This window comes from Heliconius melpomene, chromosome 12, assembly GCF_056956725.1.
Source record: "Heliconius melpomene rosina isolate 202511_hmr_F chromosome 12, ASM5695672v1, whole genome shotgun sequence".
In the NCBI taxonomy this organism is placed as follows: Eukaryota; Metazoa; Arthropoda; class Insecta; order Lepidoptera; family Nymphalidae; genus Heliconius; species Heliconius melpomene.
In genome coordinates, this window is record NC_140400.1 from 11,124,093 (window position 1) to 11,143,861 (window position 19,769).

Genomic DNA, 19,769 nt, shown 5'->3' on the forward strand with positions numbered 1-19,769 from the left:
ATGGAAAAATATCCCTCACAATAAAAAATATATTGAAATTACTATTTTTAGACAGAAATATGATCTTAAAAGATACGAATATGCTGTCGCGGACTTTTTTGTAGATCTTATTAAGAGGAACAATACTCCGGTACATTATTTTCATGTAGTACTTACCATTAAAGCAGCGCATGGGCGAAAGTGTCTCAGCAGGTAGGACTTTATACACATTTATCGTATTTATGTTAATTTACATAAGAATGTACAAATAATAAACTATATATAAACCTTCCCTGAGAAATACTCGATAACTCGCTTATCATTGTGCAATACATTGGCATAAAATTATAGTCTTTAATACGCACTGAAATAAGTAATAAACATCTTAATGTTTAATATTTATAGTAAAACAAATTAGTAAATGAGTATATTCAATTAATATATAAGAACGTATAAAATAACAGGTGATTTATTTTAAAGGAACACTTATAAACAATATAACGTTTTTTTAAGAAACTGAAATGATTAATAACAAAGCATATCTATAAAATTTTACAAATCTGTGCCATTTTCTTTATTTCGAATGTTAAATGTATTAATCATTTAGAAGGATTTAGATCTACATAAAAGGTATCGTAATAATAAAAAAAAACCATGAAATACTATCTATATATTATTTTTAGTCTGTGGGTGGTCAAATTCACTTAGCATCATAATCCTTTGGGTATATGTATTCTGTGGTTCTACGCTTAGCATTTATGCAAGAGGTACAGATCAATCATACTGTAGTTACTGCTTAATAAAAAGTTATTAACTTAAACGTTACCGTCGTAGCAATTAAGTTCATAATAAAAATATAGTTCTTTTTTAATGGTAATCAATCTGAACAAATTACAACATTGCATAAGCATTTTAAAAGAAATTGTAATAAAATAATTTTACAGTATTATATTATATATTATACAAAAACTCATTCGAAATTTGTTATTTGACCTCATACATAAAGTCACCATTCTTTTTGCGACTCAAAACGAGACATCGTTTTATTCGTTATTTAAATAAAAAAGAAATCAGCTTCACGTTGAGTCTCGCGCACAATAGGGTAGGCAGAGGAAACCTAGTGTTAAGACACTCCGTCTCCCACTCTCTGCTGAATTCTGGAGGATTTGCGTGTTGAGTGGCAGAACTCAACGCCGCGCTATGCCTCGACACCAGAGCGAAGAAATGAAAATTTAAATAAAAATTTCATCTTGAGTGGGGATCGAACCCATAACCAGTCGGTTTTACAGTTACACTCTGTGCCCCTCCGCCACGACTCGCCTTACGATCGTTATTTAGTAATTTTATTTATGTTCTGACTATTGTACTTAATAGATAAAAGTAACGTTTGACTATTTCATGTACAATAATACAGTTTATTTTCGTTTTTTGTGTAAGACACTTTTGATATTTTTACTTTCCAAACGGGACGTCTGGTTACATTACTCAATCCAAGCATAAAGTAATTTTAACTTTATACAAAGTGTTTTTGCCAGCACCCCTTTAACCTAATAATTAATTTAAAAAATTCCCAAAAATGACAAAAGTATTTTTTTCAAACAAAAGAAATAATAAAATTATCGTTGTAAAATAAAACACATTTGTTAAGGACGTCGCACGCACACATAAACCTATAAAAGGGACACCGCCGCACACGCCTCATTCCGAAATCGAGTCGTAGTTATTGGCGATAAAGTTCAAAGTTGTTTAACTTTTAATAGTATTTTTGTAGTAGTAGTGTTTACATTATTGGTATCTATGCATAACTGCGTCACACGAAATACAGATGGATTAACATCGTGAAATGAAAAAATCCTACGTCTAAACTCTTGAGATATCTTGATTAATTTCTTTAGGTATGGTTTTGAAATATTTTTCCCTATATGCTGTTCCCGTTAAAGGAGCGCTGACGCTTCCACTTGTATAATATATTTATATATTATCATTGGATATATTATTTAAATCTATATACTGTAATCAATTTTATTATTATTATACTGTTTCCTAGATTTTCCCTATATAGGTATAGGGAACAAATAAATAATAAATGCCTTTGTAAAACTATAAGCACAAATGATCAGTGACTGGTGTTAGTCTTTGTGTTATGTTAAGCATAATATTACTGCAATTCCTTTTTTGCATTTAAATTAATTGTATTCTGTCTAATTATATTCTTACAATAAAATAAGTCCTCTCTAATATTTAACTTGGCATGAATTGTAATAAAAAAATCAGTAAGTATATAGTTAATACATTATTTATGTTAATTCTAGTATTCTATATACACACGAATCAAATCAAAAAATATAAATAAATTATTTGTAATATTACATATACAACATAAGTTTACATATTTATTCAACATAAGTTTTATTTAAGCATATTAGGGGATTAATTTCGCCTCTTGTCTGTATTAGAAAGATTTAATAGAATGACAAAAAAGAATGTTGTACAATATACAAATACAATTTCTAACAAAAAAACTAAGCATTTCCATTGCAAATTTATTAAAAATATAATTAAAACTATTTCTAGTGCATTCTTAACGAATTTAGAAGTAACTTTGTTTTGTTGTTGAGTATTAATATATAAATTACATTTAAGTGTTAGGAAAACCTATATTATCAAGCTTCTTATTGAACAGCATATAATGTCGAATAAATATGTCGGCAAAAACATATTTTCGGCCACTTACGTCGTCATCAAAACGACAGCAAGTCTGTTACGTTATGCTATATAAATGATTTGTTGCTATTGGTTCAAATTATATCGTGGCCTCACTGCTATTGGTGTATTTGATAGAAATTCGCAGCGAGAACGGACTTTGTCGGTCTTTATCCGAGGGGTAGTGAGGTGATGTCGGCATAGTTTTTTTTCATCATAAAGCGTTTGATGCTTGCTTTAGTTGTTACGTTTTCGTGTGCTTTAATGTGTAATTGTATAGAATAAAAAAAATATAATTTGACATTGTTTTGGTGAGTATATTACTAATATTAAGAACATAACTTTAGGTGAATAGTAAATATTTAATGTATATGTTTGTGAAATATATAAATTTATCACGGTATAATCAGATAAATGAAAGTCAATGAGCGTCGATTTGTGTTATGTGTCACATTCACATCGTTCAGTAGATTACAACCAAAATATACAATTTTTATATTAATAAATAAATACTGTGTAATTTGTTCAATTACACACGGATTATCGTATATGATTTACATTAAATGAATAAATAAAAAGAGAAAAGTGTTTTTAAAATGTTTATAACTAATAGAAAGAGTTGGCGGGAACTTGATGTTTGTTAGGTTAAAAATTATTGTTTATTGATAGTATGTAATATATTACGTTTTTAGTATAATATATTACCAAAACACATCAACACCATAATGACAACAATGGAAGAAGATTCTCCTACAGAGGAGATACCGACAGGGAATCCGGAAGAGGTAACCAAAAATCCTACTGCTTTGAAAGGTACTTTAATTAATTATTATCAAAGTTTGATTTTATTTGTAATATTTATGTGAATCTTACGATAATATTTTATTACAGAAGCGCATGAAGAAATGGCTACTCTTGATGTGCTTGTATGTGGCCAATGCCATTCAGCATTTCATTTTATTGCAGAATTTGAAGACCACAAAAATGCCAATAACTGTACTGGTAAATCTCCAGTAAGAGATAGTGTAAGTTTATATTTTATGTGTATCGGTATATACAAATCTACAATTTGACTCTTAAAATTATATTTTTATGGCTATGTATTAATGGAACACTTTTTTAAAAATAAATATAGTATATAGTATTATTTAAAAAAATAAAATATTAACTATATGATAATTAACTTATGATTTTTTATGATAATTTGATTAATTATGATAGTGAATATTTCACTCCTTTTTTATTGTATATCAACAATAGAGTAATTAAAAAAAATCTGTACCCCACTCATCACCAAATTTGTCATTGTATTTTAATGGTGGTGGAACCCAAAACTAAGAAGATCACATCTTTAACAGAGTGAAGAAAATTGTTCATGTCTGTGGCAATAAAACAATGTTGCAATCGGTCATGTCAGTGTTTGCGCTGCTGCTCAATGATGGCCTCGAATAAAATAGAATATAATTATAAATTGATATAAATTGTATTTAATATATTAACATAAAAAAAAGAAATTAAGAGAAATAAATAAAAATAAACTGATTTCAAACATACAAGAAAATTTATTTTTGAGAATTTTAGTGTTATTCATCACTTATGTAAGAAAAGTACTTTTTAGAAAACATATAAAAAATTTTATTGTTTTCAAGAGGCTTGGGTTCAAATTCCGTTGTTCAAATACTATATGTTTTCTAAAATGTAAGAAATACTATGTTAAAAAATTTCTATGGATAAAAATGAAAATCTTTGTTATGATTACAATGATATAGATTTTCTTAATTTCAGAACGAAAGTAAAGCACAGGTGTGGGCTTTTCTTTTATGGAAGTGCTCTTCTGTAAGAGACGGATCAACATCTAATGCAGATAACAGTTGGAAGTTATATCAGCAGTGGTGCAGAATGCCAGAGGCCCAGAGGACTGCTTGGATTACAGCCGGGACCATTGTACAGTCTTTGTCTAAGTTTGCACATGCTAAAGTAGTAAGTTTAATTTTTTTAGCATCATGCTATATGTCGAATATAGCAGAAAAGGCAGGGAACCTAGTGTTTGAACATTCCACACTTGGAACATTGCATATTGAGCGACTGAACTAGATGCTGCCCTTTGCGTTTTTACCAAAACTGGGAAATAAAAATAACTAACCTCAAGTGGGGATCAAACCCGTTTACCATTAGATGCTGAGCCATTGCACCAAAATGGCCTCACGTAAGTTTGATGATTTTATTTAAAAAAAATAAATTGTAATACTTAAAACTGTTGTTAGAAAATGACATAGCGAACCCCTTTTCCTATGTAGATGGAGCTGAAAACTGAAGATCAGTTGGTGCCAGTACAAACAGCAACACCTGAGGTTAAAAGAAGAGGTAGACCTAGAAAAGTTGCTAAAGTGGTAAATATAATTTAAATTTAAAATATGTATATATAGTGAAGTAACAAATATCATTATTAGATTTTTTTTTATTTTAAAGTAGAAATAAATAGATATTTTTGGTTTTATTTACATAAAACTAAAATAGCTGATTATGAAAAAAATATGTAACAAATTATTTTATTATTTAATTTAAATATACATTTTTGATATTCTTATTTACAAAACATTTGCGCAAACTTTGGAAATGCAACTACAAATACACAAAAATATGTTTTTTTAAGTTTTTTTCACATATTTACAGTACTGTAACAAATGTCTTCTATGATCATCGATTATTAGATCAAAAGTAGATTATATTGATACTTTATTGCTTAACTTTTTAAATCTTTTCTTTCAGGAAGACAATGAAACTCACCCTTCAGGTGAAGAAAGTGATGAAGTTAAGGGAAATTCTGCTCTAAAATTAGCTAATAAACTATCAGCGAATGTAAGCAAAACCAGAGTGAGTGATTTTTTATTTCTATATCAACTAAGCTATATATTCTTATCAAGCTATGTCTAAATTTTTATATGCTTGTTACAACTTATTTATTATGCGTTTGAAAATTTCCAAAGACGTGTGCGTTTTTTCTTTCCTAAGTGTGGAATAACACTTTAAAAATGTTACAAAAAATAATGAATCCAACAGGATCTGTCCGTGGAGTCGGTCCGCAACGCCCAAGAGCGCGTGCCGGCGGAGGAGCGCATCGCGCGCCGTTCGGAGCGCGAGGGCGGAGCTGGCGCGGAGGCGGGCGAGTACGTGGTCGAGAAGATACTCGCCAAACGGTTCAACCCGCGACGCAAGCACTACGAATACTTGCTAAAGTGGGAGGGCTATCCGCAGTTAGTGTTGTTTTAAATTTTATATGTATTAAATTTTATTTTAAATTTATATGTATCTTTAAATTTTTTTTTATGCTTTGGATAAGGCTTAGAGATAATAGTTATAGAAAAATAGTTATAAAATCCAACTGCTTAACAAAACTTGATGCCAGTTATGGCTCAGGGACACAATAAGCGTGTGACTGTAAACGAGACAGGTTGTTGGTTTTCCCCTCTATGAAATAGAATATTTAATATTCTCATTTCCTCACTTTGGTAACGATTCAAGGCACAACGTTGAGTTCCGCCACTATACACGCAATATTTTCAGAATTCGGCGGAAAATGTGAAATCTTCTTAACACTAGGTGTTCTCCGCATACCTTGTTAAATGCGGGATACAGCGTGAAACTATAAAAAAATATTATAAATATTACAGTGAGCAAAATACGTGGGAGCCCGTAGAGAACATGGAAACTTGTAAACATCTTCTAGAAGCGTTCGAGAAGCAGTTGGCGCGGCAGAAAGAGTTAAAGGCGCTTCGCGCGCAGCAACAACAGCAGCATCCAGTGCAGGTAGAGTTTTAAAATTTATAAAAAAATTTATTAGCTTCTCGCAACTGGCTCTAGTGGAGGAGAGGATTAAATTAATTAAATTATTTATGATGTTTTTTTTTTTGCTTGGACAAAATATGTAGATGACGATTTACTTGTTAGGTTGCGAAATCGTAAACCACATTAAGTACAGTCTGCAAGGTATAAGCTATATTTTGCATCTGTGTGATTGTACATACTATAACTATAACTTCAATATTTAATTTCTTTGTTCTATTTATTAAAATTAAAAGAAAAATAATGGCACGGCCAAGAATAGACTACTGTATGTGACCAATCAGTAAAAGAAGATAACACAACCAATGGAAGTCTGGTGAAGAATAAGTAATACATTTTTTTGTTTATTTTTTTTTGATGGGTGATTAATAACAAATTTTATTTCTAAAAGAATATTTGGAGATTACTAACACAAATGCCAAGTTCTGCTTAAGCTTCACGGACTGTATCTAATTATAAAAGAAATGCCTGTAGTCATTTATAACAAAAAAAATAACAATAATCAAATAATGATATATTTATTATGGTTTAGGTTAAACAAATGAGTACTCCAGTGCCACAAGTTGTAAAGCAAATGGTAAAGAAGACTGAAAGTCCTGCATTGACACCAACTGGGTAAGAATAAATTATTTATCTTATATTGAATTTAAATTATATTTATGTATATACATTAAAACACAAATTCTTCCAGAGATTAGTGCGTTTAAACAATCAAACATTTAATCTTTATTATTTACTAGCGGCCCGCCTGCGGCTTCGCCCGCTTGAACTACGTTATTACTAATTTCTGTCTCCCTGAGTATCTACGTCCTATTAATGACGTTCATGCAAAATTTGAGACTCCTAGCATTTAGTAACGAATGACAAAGACAAATGTCATTAGTAACGAAGTTTCATACAAACTTTCAACCTCAAAAACAAACCCTTAGGAGTCGAATATTGCAAATTCCCGTCTTAGCGAGCACCTAAGTCCTATAAATAACTTGTATGCAAAATTTGAGATTCCTAGCACATTTAATTTCTGAGATTTCGTGATGAGTGACCTTTCGATTTTATATATATAGATTAGTATTTTAGATTTTTTTTTATTATGCAGCTCATTTAAAACTTATTAATATATATTTTTTAATTATTGTATGAATAGTCGTCTACAACGTACAAGCAAAGCGCGCGCTCTGGACCAAGTGAAGGCGTGGTGCGGCGCCGACGATGAGCCAGGCGCTAAGCGCATCAAGCGCGAGATGTCCAGCGACGACGATTTCTCCGATTCGGATTCTATGAGAGGTTTTCACTATTTTATATATGGTTTAGAACGTGGGTTTAATCCCCCATAATGGAGAATGACAAAATTAAGAGAACGCACTTACCGACATGCGGGACACAGAGTAAAACGAAACAAAGCTGATATAAGAAACATGGTTTTTGTTTCATTTACTTTGAATGTAAATGATTTTACTAATTTTACAAAAGCCAATTGTATGGATTATGCAATCATTATATTTTCCTTTCTTTAAAATATAATTTTACCTCTCATATAAATAAAATTAAATATGTAGGTTTCTTTTGTTTTAAGATAAGTTTTTTAATAATAAGCTATACTGTGTTGTACAACCAATGTTTTCTTATCTTAGCAGCCAGCAAAAGTGATTCATATGTATCTGAAGGTATGTTTTTTTCTTAAACTTGGATTTTCATTTTTAAAATTAAAGGCCGTGTAATGAAAATAATGATATAAATAATTATTTATTAATTTAAACTATGCAACTTTGCTAAGGTTAGTTAACTGGGAAAACCAAATATCTTAAAATTGTACATAATTATATTATTGGACAAATAAATAAATAAAATATTAAATGCTTATGTTTATTTTTTAATAATTGTTTACAGAGAAGAAAATAATGAATGGACAAACTTCACCAAAGTCAAACATTGATCCTGAACTAGTGAAGTCCTTGGGACTAGGCGGCAAGGGCATGCCAAACATAAAGGGGGTTATTAAAGTTGATCCAAAACACATGCCTAATCTTACTACAGGTAAATAATTGAAATGCTATGACATAATTTTGATTTTTATCTTTGAGCTGTATGCTCATATATAGATGGTACTTTTTTGTAGGTGTTTATATAATGTCAAAGAGCTCTGGAATAATGAAAATAGATTCACCCGGAAAATTGGGTCCAGGCTTGAATATTGATCAAGAAGTCATTAGGAAGCAAATAATGGCTGCCAAACAGGTACTATATTATATAATTTGAAATATAGTAAAAGACGTTGTGATATTTATTTTATATAAAATAATAAAAATGTACTTATCGGTTATTTTACAGAAAAAAATGGAAGAGGCCAAGAAGACTTCTACAACTACACCTGCTTCCTCACAAGTAAATACCTATATATCTACTATATTTTCAAAATATTTTTTACAACTAAGTAGCTAGGGGTAAAATACACTTTTACATGGAGATGTTTCCATTCTAATAAAATTCCGTCTTCTTTGATCTTTAAATTTTTTATGTTTTCTATATAATTTTTTTACTTTAGTGTGGAAAAACACTTTAAATATTTTACATTCATTTATTATTTTTAATAGATAAGAAAAACATATGGTTCTGGTGGCCAACAAGTAACAGAGAAGACTATAATAACTCCTTCAGGCCAGAAGATAATACAACGCACTATACAGCGGCCATACGGTGCCTCCGATGGGAAGTCCCCTGTTACAATATTGAACAGGAAACTAGCGCAGGTAAATTAAATGCCTCAAAGATATTACGTTTGGTTTTAAAATGTTTATTACTTTATTTAAAAAGAGGTAGTAGTAATTATGTACTATGTAGATATAGGAATTATGAAACAAATTATTGAACTACTCAGTAAAAAAGTTATGCTAATTCAAACATAAAAAAAATAATAGTGTTTATTAGAGAAGATCCTACAGCATTTTTGCCAGTTTAAAATTAAATCAAATCTGACTGACTTCTGGAGACTGTCTGGGACTTGCAACAGGTTTAAGAATACCCTTTAAATGCGCACTGTGATTCACCTTCACTTTTTCTGTTCAAGCTCCTCTCTATTGAGTACTGACACTAAATTCGATACGAAGGCATCAATAGTAGACCTAGTGCTGCTTCTGACGAATATTGTAGTCAAGCGAAGATCTGTTAGTAAACATTTGATTTCAACAGAGCGACAGTTTGGTACGCGGCGCGAGCAGTCCGCGCGGCGGCACGCGCGGTCGTGGGCGGGGCTACTCCGTGTCCACCGCCGCTGGAAACATCGTGCGAATACGCGAGAAGCCCGTAGCTGTCGAGTTTGATAAGGTGAGTCATCTTATTAGTTTTATGCTATTTCTTAAAAATTGAGCGGTGCTTCGAGAACAGGGTGTTTTAACACTAGGTTCTCCTGCTTTGTTATATGTGAGAAAAAAATATCAATATATATAAAATCAAAAGGTCATTCACTCATCATGAAATCTCAGAAACTACAGGTGCTAGGAATCAGAAATTTTGCATAGAAGTTACTTACACGACGTAGGTGCTTGCTAAGACAGGAATTTGCAATATTCGATTCCTAAGGGGATGAAATAGGGGTTGAAAATTTGTATCGAAAAACTTTTTAAATCGCTACCGATTTTTATAAGATTTGAAATTTAGACTGTTAAAAATATTTCATTGAACAGGTTTCATGGTTTATTAGAATTCACCCTCTACACTGACAATATTTAAATAAACATATTTAATAAATCTTCGTACGCCGCCCAAGTCCACTATTACTATATAAAAATATATTTAAACATATACGCATATGTACTTACGTGGCAGTGGGAGGCGTCGTCGGAATCGTCAGACGGCGTGGAGGACCCGTTCCCGCGCGAGCTAGGCCCGCTGCCGTCGCCCAGCCCCGAGCGCGAGCTCACGCTGTGTCCGCTGTCGGGGCGCCGCCTGGCGCGCGCCGAGGGCGAGCCCACGCCGCCGCCCACGCCGTCGCCGCCCGCAACGCCACCGCCCGACAACACGCATGCCGCCATGCTCATGAAAGTACGCCTTATTTTTTTTTCTTCTGACGCACGATGCACGGCGCTAAAATATTAGTTAGAATTTCTGAACTTTCTCGCATTACCCACTTGGGAAGGCAACAATCAAAAGTAATAAAAACTCCTAAAATCAGATCGACTGTATCGTACGCTTTATTTTTTTTGTATCGCTTATCAGTGGTGATCGTAGGCCGCTGCCTGACCAAGCGCATAAGAGTATGCGTATAAGGTTATGTTTATTCTGGTTTTTCATACTATAGATATTCATTTTCGATGACACCCGACACGCGTACTTCTTTACTTTACTTTCTCTAGGGATAGGTATTGTATTACACTCATGACTGTAGCTAATTATATATGTACTGTTTTATTTCTTTTTTGGGTTTTATTTATTTCACGTATTATAAATTAATAAAGAAAAATGGAGATAATTTTATAAAATAATTAATATAATGCTTATGAAAACTAAATAAAGAAAAACAAATGTTAAAACTTGCTAAGATTTAGACTTATCTCTTCTAGAGATAAGTCCACCATTGTGTATGTCTTTTCGCAATGTATGTTCTATTATGTGTTAATTTGGTGCAATAAAGAATCTTATATATTAAGGTAATATAAAAAGCATGGTTATTCTTAATAATATCTTTTTAAAATATGTCTAACAGGTTGAAATTTCACCCGGAGGTACGACAGGCATGTTAGTGCAAGGAGATGGAGCACAGCCCTCTCTACCAGTACTTACAGACGAAGATGGGGTAAATTCTAACTAAGAAATTCTATTAATTATATAAAAGAAAGATTTTTTTGTCCAATAACCAGTTGTGTTAAATTTTTTTGGTCTTTAATTATTACTTCAGAATTCACTATTTAATTTTTAACCGTATGTGCATACTTTTATGCCAGTTTAAAGATAAGCAGATAAGGTAAGCAGAGCAGGATATCATCTCGGTTTTTTTAAAATGTATGATATATATTTTTTAAATTGAATGATTTTTTACAGTACTTATGAATTGAAAAAAAAAATAGTAGTTTATAAAGATCTTAGAGGACCGAATTATTATACATTTTTTCCAATTGGATGTAAATACTATTAAAATTAAAAAAACACAATTCACAGACGGAAGTGAAAGTGGAGGCAAGTGCGGTGAAACATCTCCTGGAGGAAGGCGTGGGAGTGGACGAGGGGGAGGAAGTCGGCCTTCTGCACGCCGGTCACGCACCCATCATGATACGGGGCGAGGATGGTGTTCTTTACCAAGTTAGTATATTACATTGTTAATAAATTATAGTGTTTTTGGATTCACTATGTATTTTGCCTTTAGCAGGGCAGATGGAGCCTGAAGTAGTTTTTTGTTTACTTATTTGTCCGTTCTTCTCAACAGAATTTCGCGTCGCTATTCCGGTAGCTCCTTGTAGAACTCACATTATTGATATGTTTTGTAATTTCAATTCTGTAATGACTATAATAGCCTAATTCAATATTTTGATTTAAACCAGGTGGCAGGTGAGAACGAAGCTGGTCAGACACTGCTAGTAGCAGCTGAGGGCGTGGAGGGTGCGGTAGAGGGCGTCGAGGGCACCGTGGAGGGGGAGAGCGAGGGCGTCATGTACGTCACTAGAGAGGATGGACAGGTGATTAATTGTTTTCAATTGTTTTCTTTATGCTTTATTCCTTATATAGCACGGTAGGCACAGAGATCATACACTCAATTCCCTTTTAAGACATTATTACGTTTATATCTATATATAAACAGAACTCTACACTGCAGGAAAATGAAATCCCCAAGGCTCACCAAGCCTTAAATGAGGAGCAAACCCACAACCATTGTGACGTTTACAATTAGAAGTTGTATCAATGCGTCACAATTAATTGTCATACCAGATTTTTTACTCGTATTAGTTCATTATGCATAAACCAGTATTTTGTGTATGAGTTCACACACATTCAGTCTCACAATAAAGATTGGGAAGTAGTTAATAATAAAACATGATATTCATGTGGCATATTTCATAATAGGTTCTTTAAAACTTACAGTATTGAATTTTCTTTGCAGACATTACTAGTTGCCACGCAAGGTGTCGATGGCACTGTACAAGGCGTGGAAGGCGCGGTCGAGGGCGAGGCTGAGGGAGTCACCTATGTCACGAGAGAAGACGGTCAGGTATGTGACGCTTATTTAGTGCAATAATGACGTAATTACACTATTTCAAATGTAATAAGATTGTAATTGTTGTGATGTAATAGTATAGTTTGTAAATATGTAGTTTTGATACATTTAACTTTTTAAAAAAGGGCAAATATATGGTTAGAGCGTATGAAAGTCTTAAAATGTGCAATTATTATAGCTTATGTAATAAGCGATAATAAAATATAAGCTTTAGTTAGCCTGTCGTTAATGATGACAGGTTGCAGGCGTTGCAGCGTTTGCAGGCGAATTTAAATTTTTATGGTATAAACGAATTAATAAAAAAAAATTATAGTGCGCGCATACCGAACAATAGACAGGGCTTAGGATTGATCTGAGATACTTTTCAAAGATGACTGTAATACCTTATTCAATTTACATTTCTCGAGATGTGTTCTTCACAAATCAAGAAACAATATATAAATAGTTCCATAACAATTTATAGCTTATTTTCCTCTTTTAATTCTTTTGTTTGGTAAGCAATAAAGAGTTTTTGATTATTATTTTTAAATCTCCTCGAAGACGAAAGTCATGAAAAACTAAGCATGGGCGTATGCCAAGCTTTGGAATAAAGAAAAGTAGTGAGTAGTTTGAGACAATAATTTACACAATGTTCGAGAATCGTTTAAACTTTTCTATAAAAGTGTGCATGTAAAAAGTGACACTTATTGTGTGTGGCATATTAATAAGAATAATAATATATTAATAACAATTGCAGGACGTATTAACAATAGACCCGGCGCAGCTCGCGCAGCTGATGCCGGGCGGCGAAGCGGGTGGCCTGCAGCAGGTTGCCGTGCAGGTGGAGGGTGAGCCCGGAGAGGACGCCACGCAGGTCATCGCCCAGTTGGTGCAGGCTGATTTACCTTCGCCAGGTAACGATCTCCAAGGGTTACTTGTCAATATGCTATTTAGCGACATTTTTAAAAAACAAATTTCAGTCAGCTTATTAGAAGTTGCATAAAAAACATAATTCGCCTAATTAATAATTTATTTTCACTAAGGCCAGTCGTGACGCAGGGCCATTTCGTCGCTTTGGTGTCGTTCCGCCGCTCCACATGCAAATGACTTCAGAATTCGGCGGAAAATGATAGATCTCTCTGCCTACAATGCTGTATGTAAGATACAGCGTGAAGTTGAAGTTATTCCCACTGCTACCATCGGGATGTAGTCTTATGATAGTTGTGGGTTCATTTTTAACTTGCTCTGATAAGGCATTGCGACATTGAATTCACTGAATTCTCAGTGTCATATTGGGCGGAAAGGGGAGAACTGAGTGTCAGGCAGGTGCTTACGCTCTAGATTGTTATATGCGGGATAAAGTGTGAAGCTAAAAAAAAAAATATTCTTAATTATTTTACTTAGATAAGTAATCATGTGTAGGTGGTACTCGGCGCGTGGTGCTTCTATTACCAGATGGCAGTTTCACAATGACGGAACTTGACAAAGAACAATATGAATCAATCACAGAGGCCAGTAAAGTACAAGAATGATCCAGTGAATGTGTCCTAAAAGAACTGAATTTTTTGCAAGTACTCTAAAGTTGTTATATATTTAATTAATATTATAAACCAACAAACACTACGTAGAAGAAATTCATATGCGTTTTTAATGTAATAAGCAATATTCTTTGGGCAAGATCTATCCAAGTATGTGTTTACTCAAATGAGATCATTTTATTGATATTACAAAGTTTAGAAAAAATTATTGATATTTTTTTTATTTAAATTTAAATGAAAATGTCCATTGATAACAAGACAGTGTTAGTATCAGAGCGAAAAAGCGCAGTATTCGGTTATGCGGAAGTTTTAGCGAAAAAGAGTTTAAAACTCTGTTACCGACTCTGTGTTTTGAGCTTTTCGTGCTATATGCATAATACAGCTAGAATCTAACAAAAAATAAACAGCAACATTTCAGTAAATTGATATACTTTTTTTGTTAAATAGTTATACTACTTTATTATATTTTACCGGGCGAATAATAAATTAGTAAAATAGTAGAAGAAAATCTTTGTCAAAATATGGTGAGGAATTGGAGGACGATGATGAAAGGTGGAGGATTCTTTTTTTTATATAACGTGAATCGGCACAAGTGTGTGACTGTAAACGCGACTGGTTGTGGGTTCGACCCTCACTTGAGAAAATAAAATATTCATTTCAATTTATATAATAAAAATTAAATAATGTTGATTTCATAACAAATTAAATTGCTAAAATGATTTAAATGTAAGATAACATAAAAATTTTAAACCCTCTCTGCTTACCCTGGAAAGAATGAAAATGATTCATTCTCCCGAATGCGAATCAACCCACAATCGTCACATTTACATCGGCACATTTACATCGGCATCGGAAATATAATTACTTTTTCTAATATTGTAAATATGCTCCATACATTAGACATGCTCATTTATCATTGTATATAATCATTATTTCTCTTACAGACAGTATATTCTGAACTTAACGTGTTTAACGACTTATATTATAAGAGTTATATTAAAATTAATTTACAATAAACAATTTATTATATTATTTACTTGTTTAATTTGAACCTTGTATTAGCAGCTAAATTATATGATATTAGCCTCCAAGCTAGATCCATCTTGATTTATTAGTTAATTAACCTATATTAATTATTAATAAAAATTTATATTAATGATGTAGCCGTTCACTCACGGCTTTGCTGCGGCATACCACCTACATAACTTTTTTTATACTGCATTTGTCAACAGATCAATACATTCAATCATGGACATTTTCATAATTCTGACGAAAGTCTAAATGTAGTACCTACTCAAGCCAGCCCCCCTGCGAAACCCTCAGAAATATTAACGCGAGTTTTCTAATACTCGTGCTAATTGAAATGATAATTATATGAACAGCAATTGATAATTACTAAATTATTTCTCAAATACTAACAATTATATTAATCGAAAGGTTGGTTCCTACGTTGATTATCATATAACTGAGGGGTGATTAACAAAAATGTGAATATAACTGTTTTCGAAAGGCAGATTATTCATAAGTTACAATTTATACAAATGTAGTGTGTAACTAGTCTAGCGTGGGGCCTGAAAACGAGGTTTCAATTATTATACAGTGTTCTATGAACCATATTCTATACTTTCCATTTATACTTATACCAATAATAATAGATAGCTTAATTATAAATATAATTATTTATTAAGGAGCCCCCGCGTAGCTTCGCCCGCTTGTACAGTACAATTATTTATTTTCTCATCTTAAGTACTTTTGTGATCTAATAAATTCAGCTTCACGCTGTATACCGCACGCTGCAGGGTAGTCAGAGGGAACCTAGTGGCTTTGCGTGTTGAGTGACAGAACTCAACGCCGCGCTTTTGGCTCGGCACTAGAGCGAAGTAATGGAAATATAAACGTAAATAAGTATTTCACTTCCTCGAGTGGGGATCGACCCCACAACCGTGTGTTCCAGTCACACCCTTGGGCCGCTGCGCCACAACGGCCTTCAACTAACAACATTATCATTTTTAAGAATCCATAAATTGTCACATTACTTGCAGTTGCAAGTCGCTTTATATTAACTTTATTTGTCAACCGATAACATTTTTCATTATTATTTTCTGTGTACAGAGTTACAGACAACAACATAACTATATGTATTATGTATCTTAAAGTCTAAAGTCTTTATAAGGGGGACGGCGCGTACGCAGTCCCCACTACCAAAAATTACGCGTCCGAGTTATCCGCATTAGGGATAATCGCAGAGGTCAACCCGACCGCAGTGCAATGGAAGGGCCTCGCTCTGGGGGAACCGCCTTCTTGATCACGGTGTCCCCTACGCCAGGTAAGTATGCTTCATAAGCGTAGTGGATATCATTCGTCCGGCGCTTGCGCCGGGAAACAGTACAGGGCGGTTGCCCTTCTTCTGCGGTGTCTCGCGGCGACTATTACGATAGCCGCGTCATTGGGGGATGGCCTGGGAGCCAAGGGGGAATCGGGTTAACTGGGGGGTCAACTGGGGAGGGGGGGAAGTCGTGGTGAAGGGATGAGCTGTGTGCCCCCTGGGCGGTCAGCCAAGCCAGGTGAGACTCACGGTTACCCGTGAGAGGCCCAGCTTAGGCGACCAGCGACCGAAGGGGCAGCTCAGGAGGCGGAGTTAGGTAGGGTGAGGATATCCCTTGGTAGGCGCATCTTGTCCGGTGGCCTGGAATGCCATGGCGCGATGTCCTGGAGATGTGGGTGGTCCGATGCATCGGCGCGGCTGTATGCGTTGCGCGCGAGCCGGCCGATGTGTACCTCCAGGCTCTCTATTCTGAGGTCGCGCTGGATGGTGGTGTTCCGAACGTAATAGGGAGCCTGGGTGACGCGCCGGAGGGCGACGTTTTGGACCACCTGTAGGACCTTGCGCTGGGGCGCACTTGCGAGCGCGTACCAGGCCGGGGCGGCGTATGTGAGGTGTGGCCTCACGTAGGACTTGTAGAGGGCAAGTCTCGTGCGCAGCGGTAATTTCGAGCGCAGCAGCGGGCGGAGGTGGAATAACGCCACCTTGGCAGCAGCAGCGGCCTTCTTCACCTGCCTGGACATCTGCAACCTCCTGTCAATGGTTACGCCCAGGTAAGTGATCTCCTTTCTCCAGGGAACCTGCTCACCCAGCAGGCGCAGCGGAGGAGGGAATCTCAGGTGGCCTCCAAACAAGATTGCCTGGGTTTTAGCCACGCTGAGGGTGAGCCTCCACTCCGACAGCCAGCGGGGGAGCAAGTCGAGTGCTCGCTGGAGTTTGGTGGCGGCGTGGACGGGCGTCAGGCTCTTCGCGAGCAGGGCGATGTCGTCGGCGTAGAGCGCCAACGTCGAGCCCTGCTCTAGCGGGATGTCATCCGTGTAGAGGGCATACAGGGCAGGGGATAGTGAGCTGCCCTGTGGTACCCCGGCGGCGATCAGGTGGCTGCGGGAAACTGCACTCTCCACTCTGACGCGAAAGGTCCTGCCGTCGAGAAAGGCGGATAGGACGGCGACGACGTGGTGCGGGGTTCCGGTACGGAGAATCTTCGTCAGAAGGCCTGGGTGCCAGACGCGGTCGAAGGCGCCGGCGACGTCCAGGAAGGCTGCACATGCACTCTCCTTCCTATTGGCTGCTGCTGCGGCGAAGTGGATCACTCGGGCCACTTGGAGCGTGGTTGAGTGGCCACTTCGGAAGCCAAACTGTTCGGGCCGCGGTTGCAGGTGCGGCTGCAGGAGTGGGAGTAACATCCTCTCGAACAGTTTGGCGATGGCGTTCAGAAGCGTGATGGGGCGGTAGCCCTCCGGTTTCCTATGATCCTTCCCTGGCTTCGGGATCATCACGACCAGACCCTCCTTCCACGCCCGGGGGAAGTAACCCAGGCGCAGAATGGCGCTGAAGAGTCTGGCCGTTGCTGCAGTCAGTCGGTTGTCGAGATGGCGTAGGGCGCTGTTTGTGATTCCGTCTGTTCCGGGAGCCTTCCTGGGCTTGAGGCCCCGGATTGCCTTCTTCACGGCCGAAGGTGAGAAGAATGGTGGATCAGGAGCAGTGAGGGCCTTGAGTGAGGAGAGGCGCGTCTTTACCTCCTCTTCGACCTCGGCATGGAGGACTGGGCACTCACTGGGATTCGGCTGGAATTGGGCCGCCAAATAATCCGCCAGCATGTCGGCTCTCTCCTCTGAGGAGTATCTCAGGGAGCCGTCTTGATGGAGTAGTGGGCGGGCTGGAGGCTTCTTCTTCATTATTTGGCGGCTGAGCTTGTTCAGTGAGGGGTAGTCCTCACATGCCTTGGAGATCCGCTCTTCCCATGTGTGGGCCTCTCGGTCGCCAAGGGCGACTCTGACTTGGTCAATAAGCCTGTTTAGCTTGGTTTTTGTGGCAGGGTCCCTGTTTTTCTGCCACTACTTGCGGGTTCTTCTCTTCTTTTGGATGAGATCTTCTATCCACCTGGGTGTGGGAGGGAGTCCGCGCTGGCTAGGTGGAGTGGTGGCAGTGTCGATGGCGTCCTTAATGTTGCCCACTATGGCGCTTTCAAGGCGGTCGATACTTGCTGCGTCGATGAGGGGTTCGTTGCATGGGGATTGCATGGAGTGGAGCGCGCCCTCAAAGCGCTCCCAGCAGATCCGACCACCGGACGGCGGGCCCCTGGCGAGGGTCGGCCTGCCCTCAAGTGAGACAAGGACAGGCTGGTGATCGGATCCGAAGGCGTCCGATATTACTTCAAGGTCTATTGCATCTAACCCCCTGTGCACGACCAAGTCGATCGTCGTGGGGTCGTGTCTGGTGTTGTCGGAGTAATGTGTGGGCTCGTGCTTCATTCCCGGAATTTTCAGATCGTCATGTTTTGCGAGAAAATCTTGCCAGCGTGATTCAGGGATTGCACTTATTGGTACAACGCCATCTATTAGTACATTCAACTTATGTTTAATAATTTGACTTGGAAATGTCATGGTCGTGTAGAATTAACAATTACGTAAATTCATTGACCATATACATATGTAAATCGTTAATGTTTAACCAAATATATAATTAAATAAAGGTACAACTACTTCATGAAAACGTTCACCTCATTTAAAATTGACTAATCATAAAATATTGCCATTATTTAGGTACCGATATTTTTATACATGTCAACATGGCAGACATTAATATTGCTAAAAAAAATACGAATTGATAACCTCCTTCTTTTTGAAGCCGGTTAAAAATGTAGTAGCACTCTCGAATGAAATGATAACTTGGTGATAAAGTATTATTTGTGTTCTTAAAAATATAAAAATGTTAATATTTACTTTAAAATGCTTAATATATAATAAATTGTATAGATATATATCTTTTGTATGAAGTTTGAAATTAAAAACATTAAAGAGCTTTGTTATTCTTACATCTACCGTATCATATAGAAATCAATTTTTTGTAAAATTTAAATTAGCAATTTCATTATGAATTATTATACATGTAAAAATTGACCCTAACCACGTATTTTCAATTCATATTACATAAGTCAGAGTTTGTGAACCTGTTTTTTAGTTTAGTTTCTATATTCACC

The 19,769-nt window shown here is 36.2% G+C and overlaps 1 protein-coding gene and 1 non-coding gene across 4 annotated transcripts; one reads left to right on the forward strand and one right to left on the reverse strand.

Moving 5' to 3' along the window:
* The first annotated feature begins 2,841 nt into the window (after positions 1-2,841).
* On the forward strand, positions 2,842-15,276 carry Chro (chromodomain-containing protein chromator). 3 transcript variants are annotated; one of them, XM_085194534.1, is made up of 23 exons: positions 2,842-2,993; positions 3,375-3,495; positions 3,574-3,707; positions 4,468-4,662; positions 4,980-5,072; positions 5,452-5,556; positions 5,743-5,936; positions 6,354-6,489; positions 7,058-7,140; positions 7,670-7,809; positions 8,157-8,189; positions 8,413-8,559; positions 8,642-8,760; positions 8,854-8,907; positions 9,117-9,272; positions 9,712-9,846; positions 10,348-10,563; positions 11,225-11,314; positions 11,677-11,817; positions 12,057-12,191; positions 12,614-12,721; positions 13,464-13,620; positions 14,129-15,276. In XM_085194534.1, exons 2-23 carry the CDS (start codon positions 3,408-3,410, stop codon positions 14,236-14,238), a joined length of 2,769 nt encoding a protein of 922 aa, XP_085050660.1. In that variant the 5' UTR covers positions 2,842-2,993; positions 3,375-3,407; the 3' UTR covers positions 14,239-15,276. The 3 variants fall into 3 exon arrangements, with proteins under 3 accessions (XP_085050660.1, XP_085050661.1, XP_085050662.1); XM_085194535.1 differs by having other exon boundaries at positions 8,160-8,189; XM_085194536.1 differs by lacking the exon at positions 8,157-8,189 and having other exon boundaries at positions 2,843-2,993.
* Positions 15,277-16,416: 1,140 nt separating this feature from the next.
* LOC146533866 (U1 spliceosomal RNA) lies at positions 16,417-16,578 on the reverse strand. Its single transcript, XR_014878607.1, has one exon. It is a non-coding gene; the product is annotated as a U1 spliceosomal RNA (small nuclear RNA).
* Positions 16,579-19,769: the final 3,191 nt, after the last annotated feature.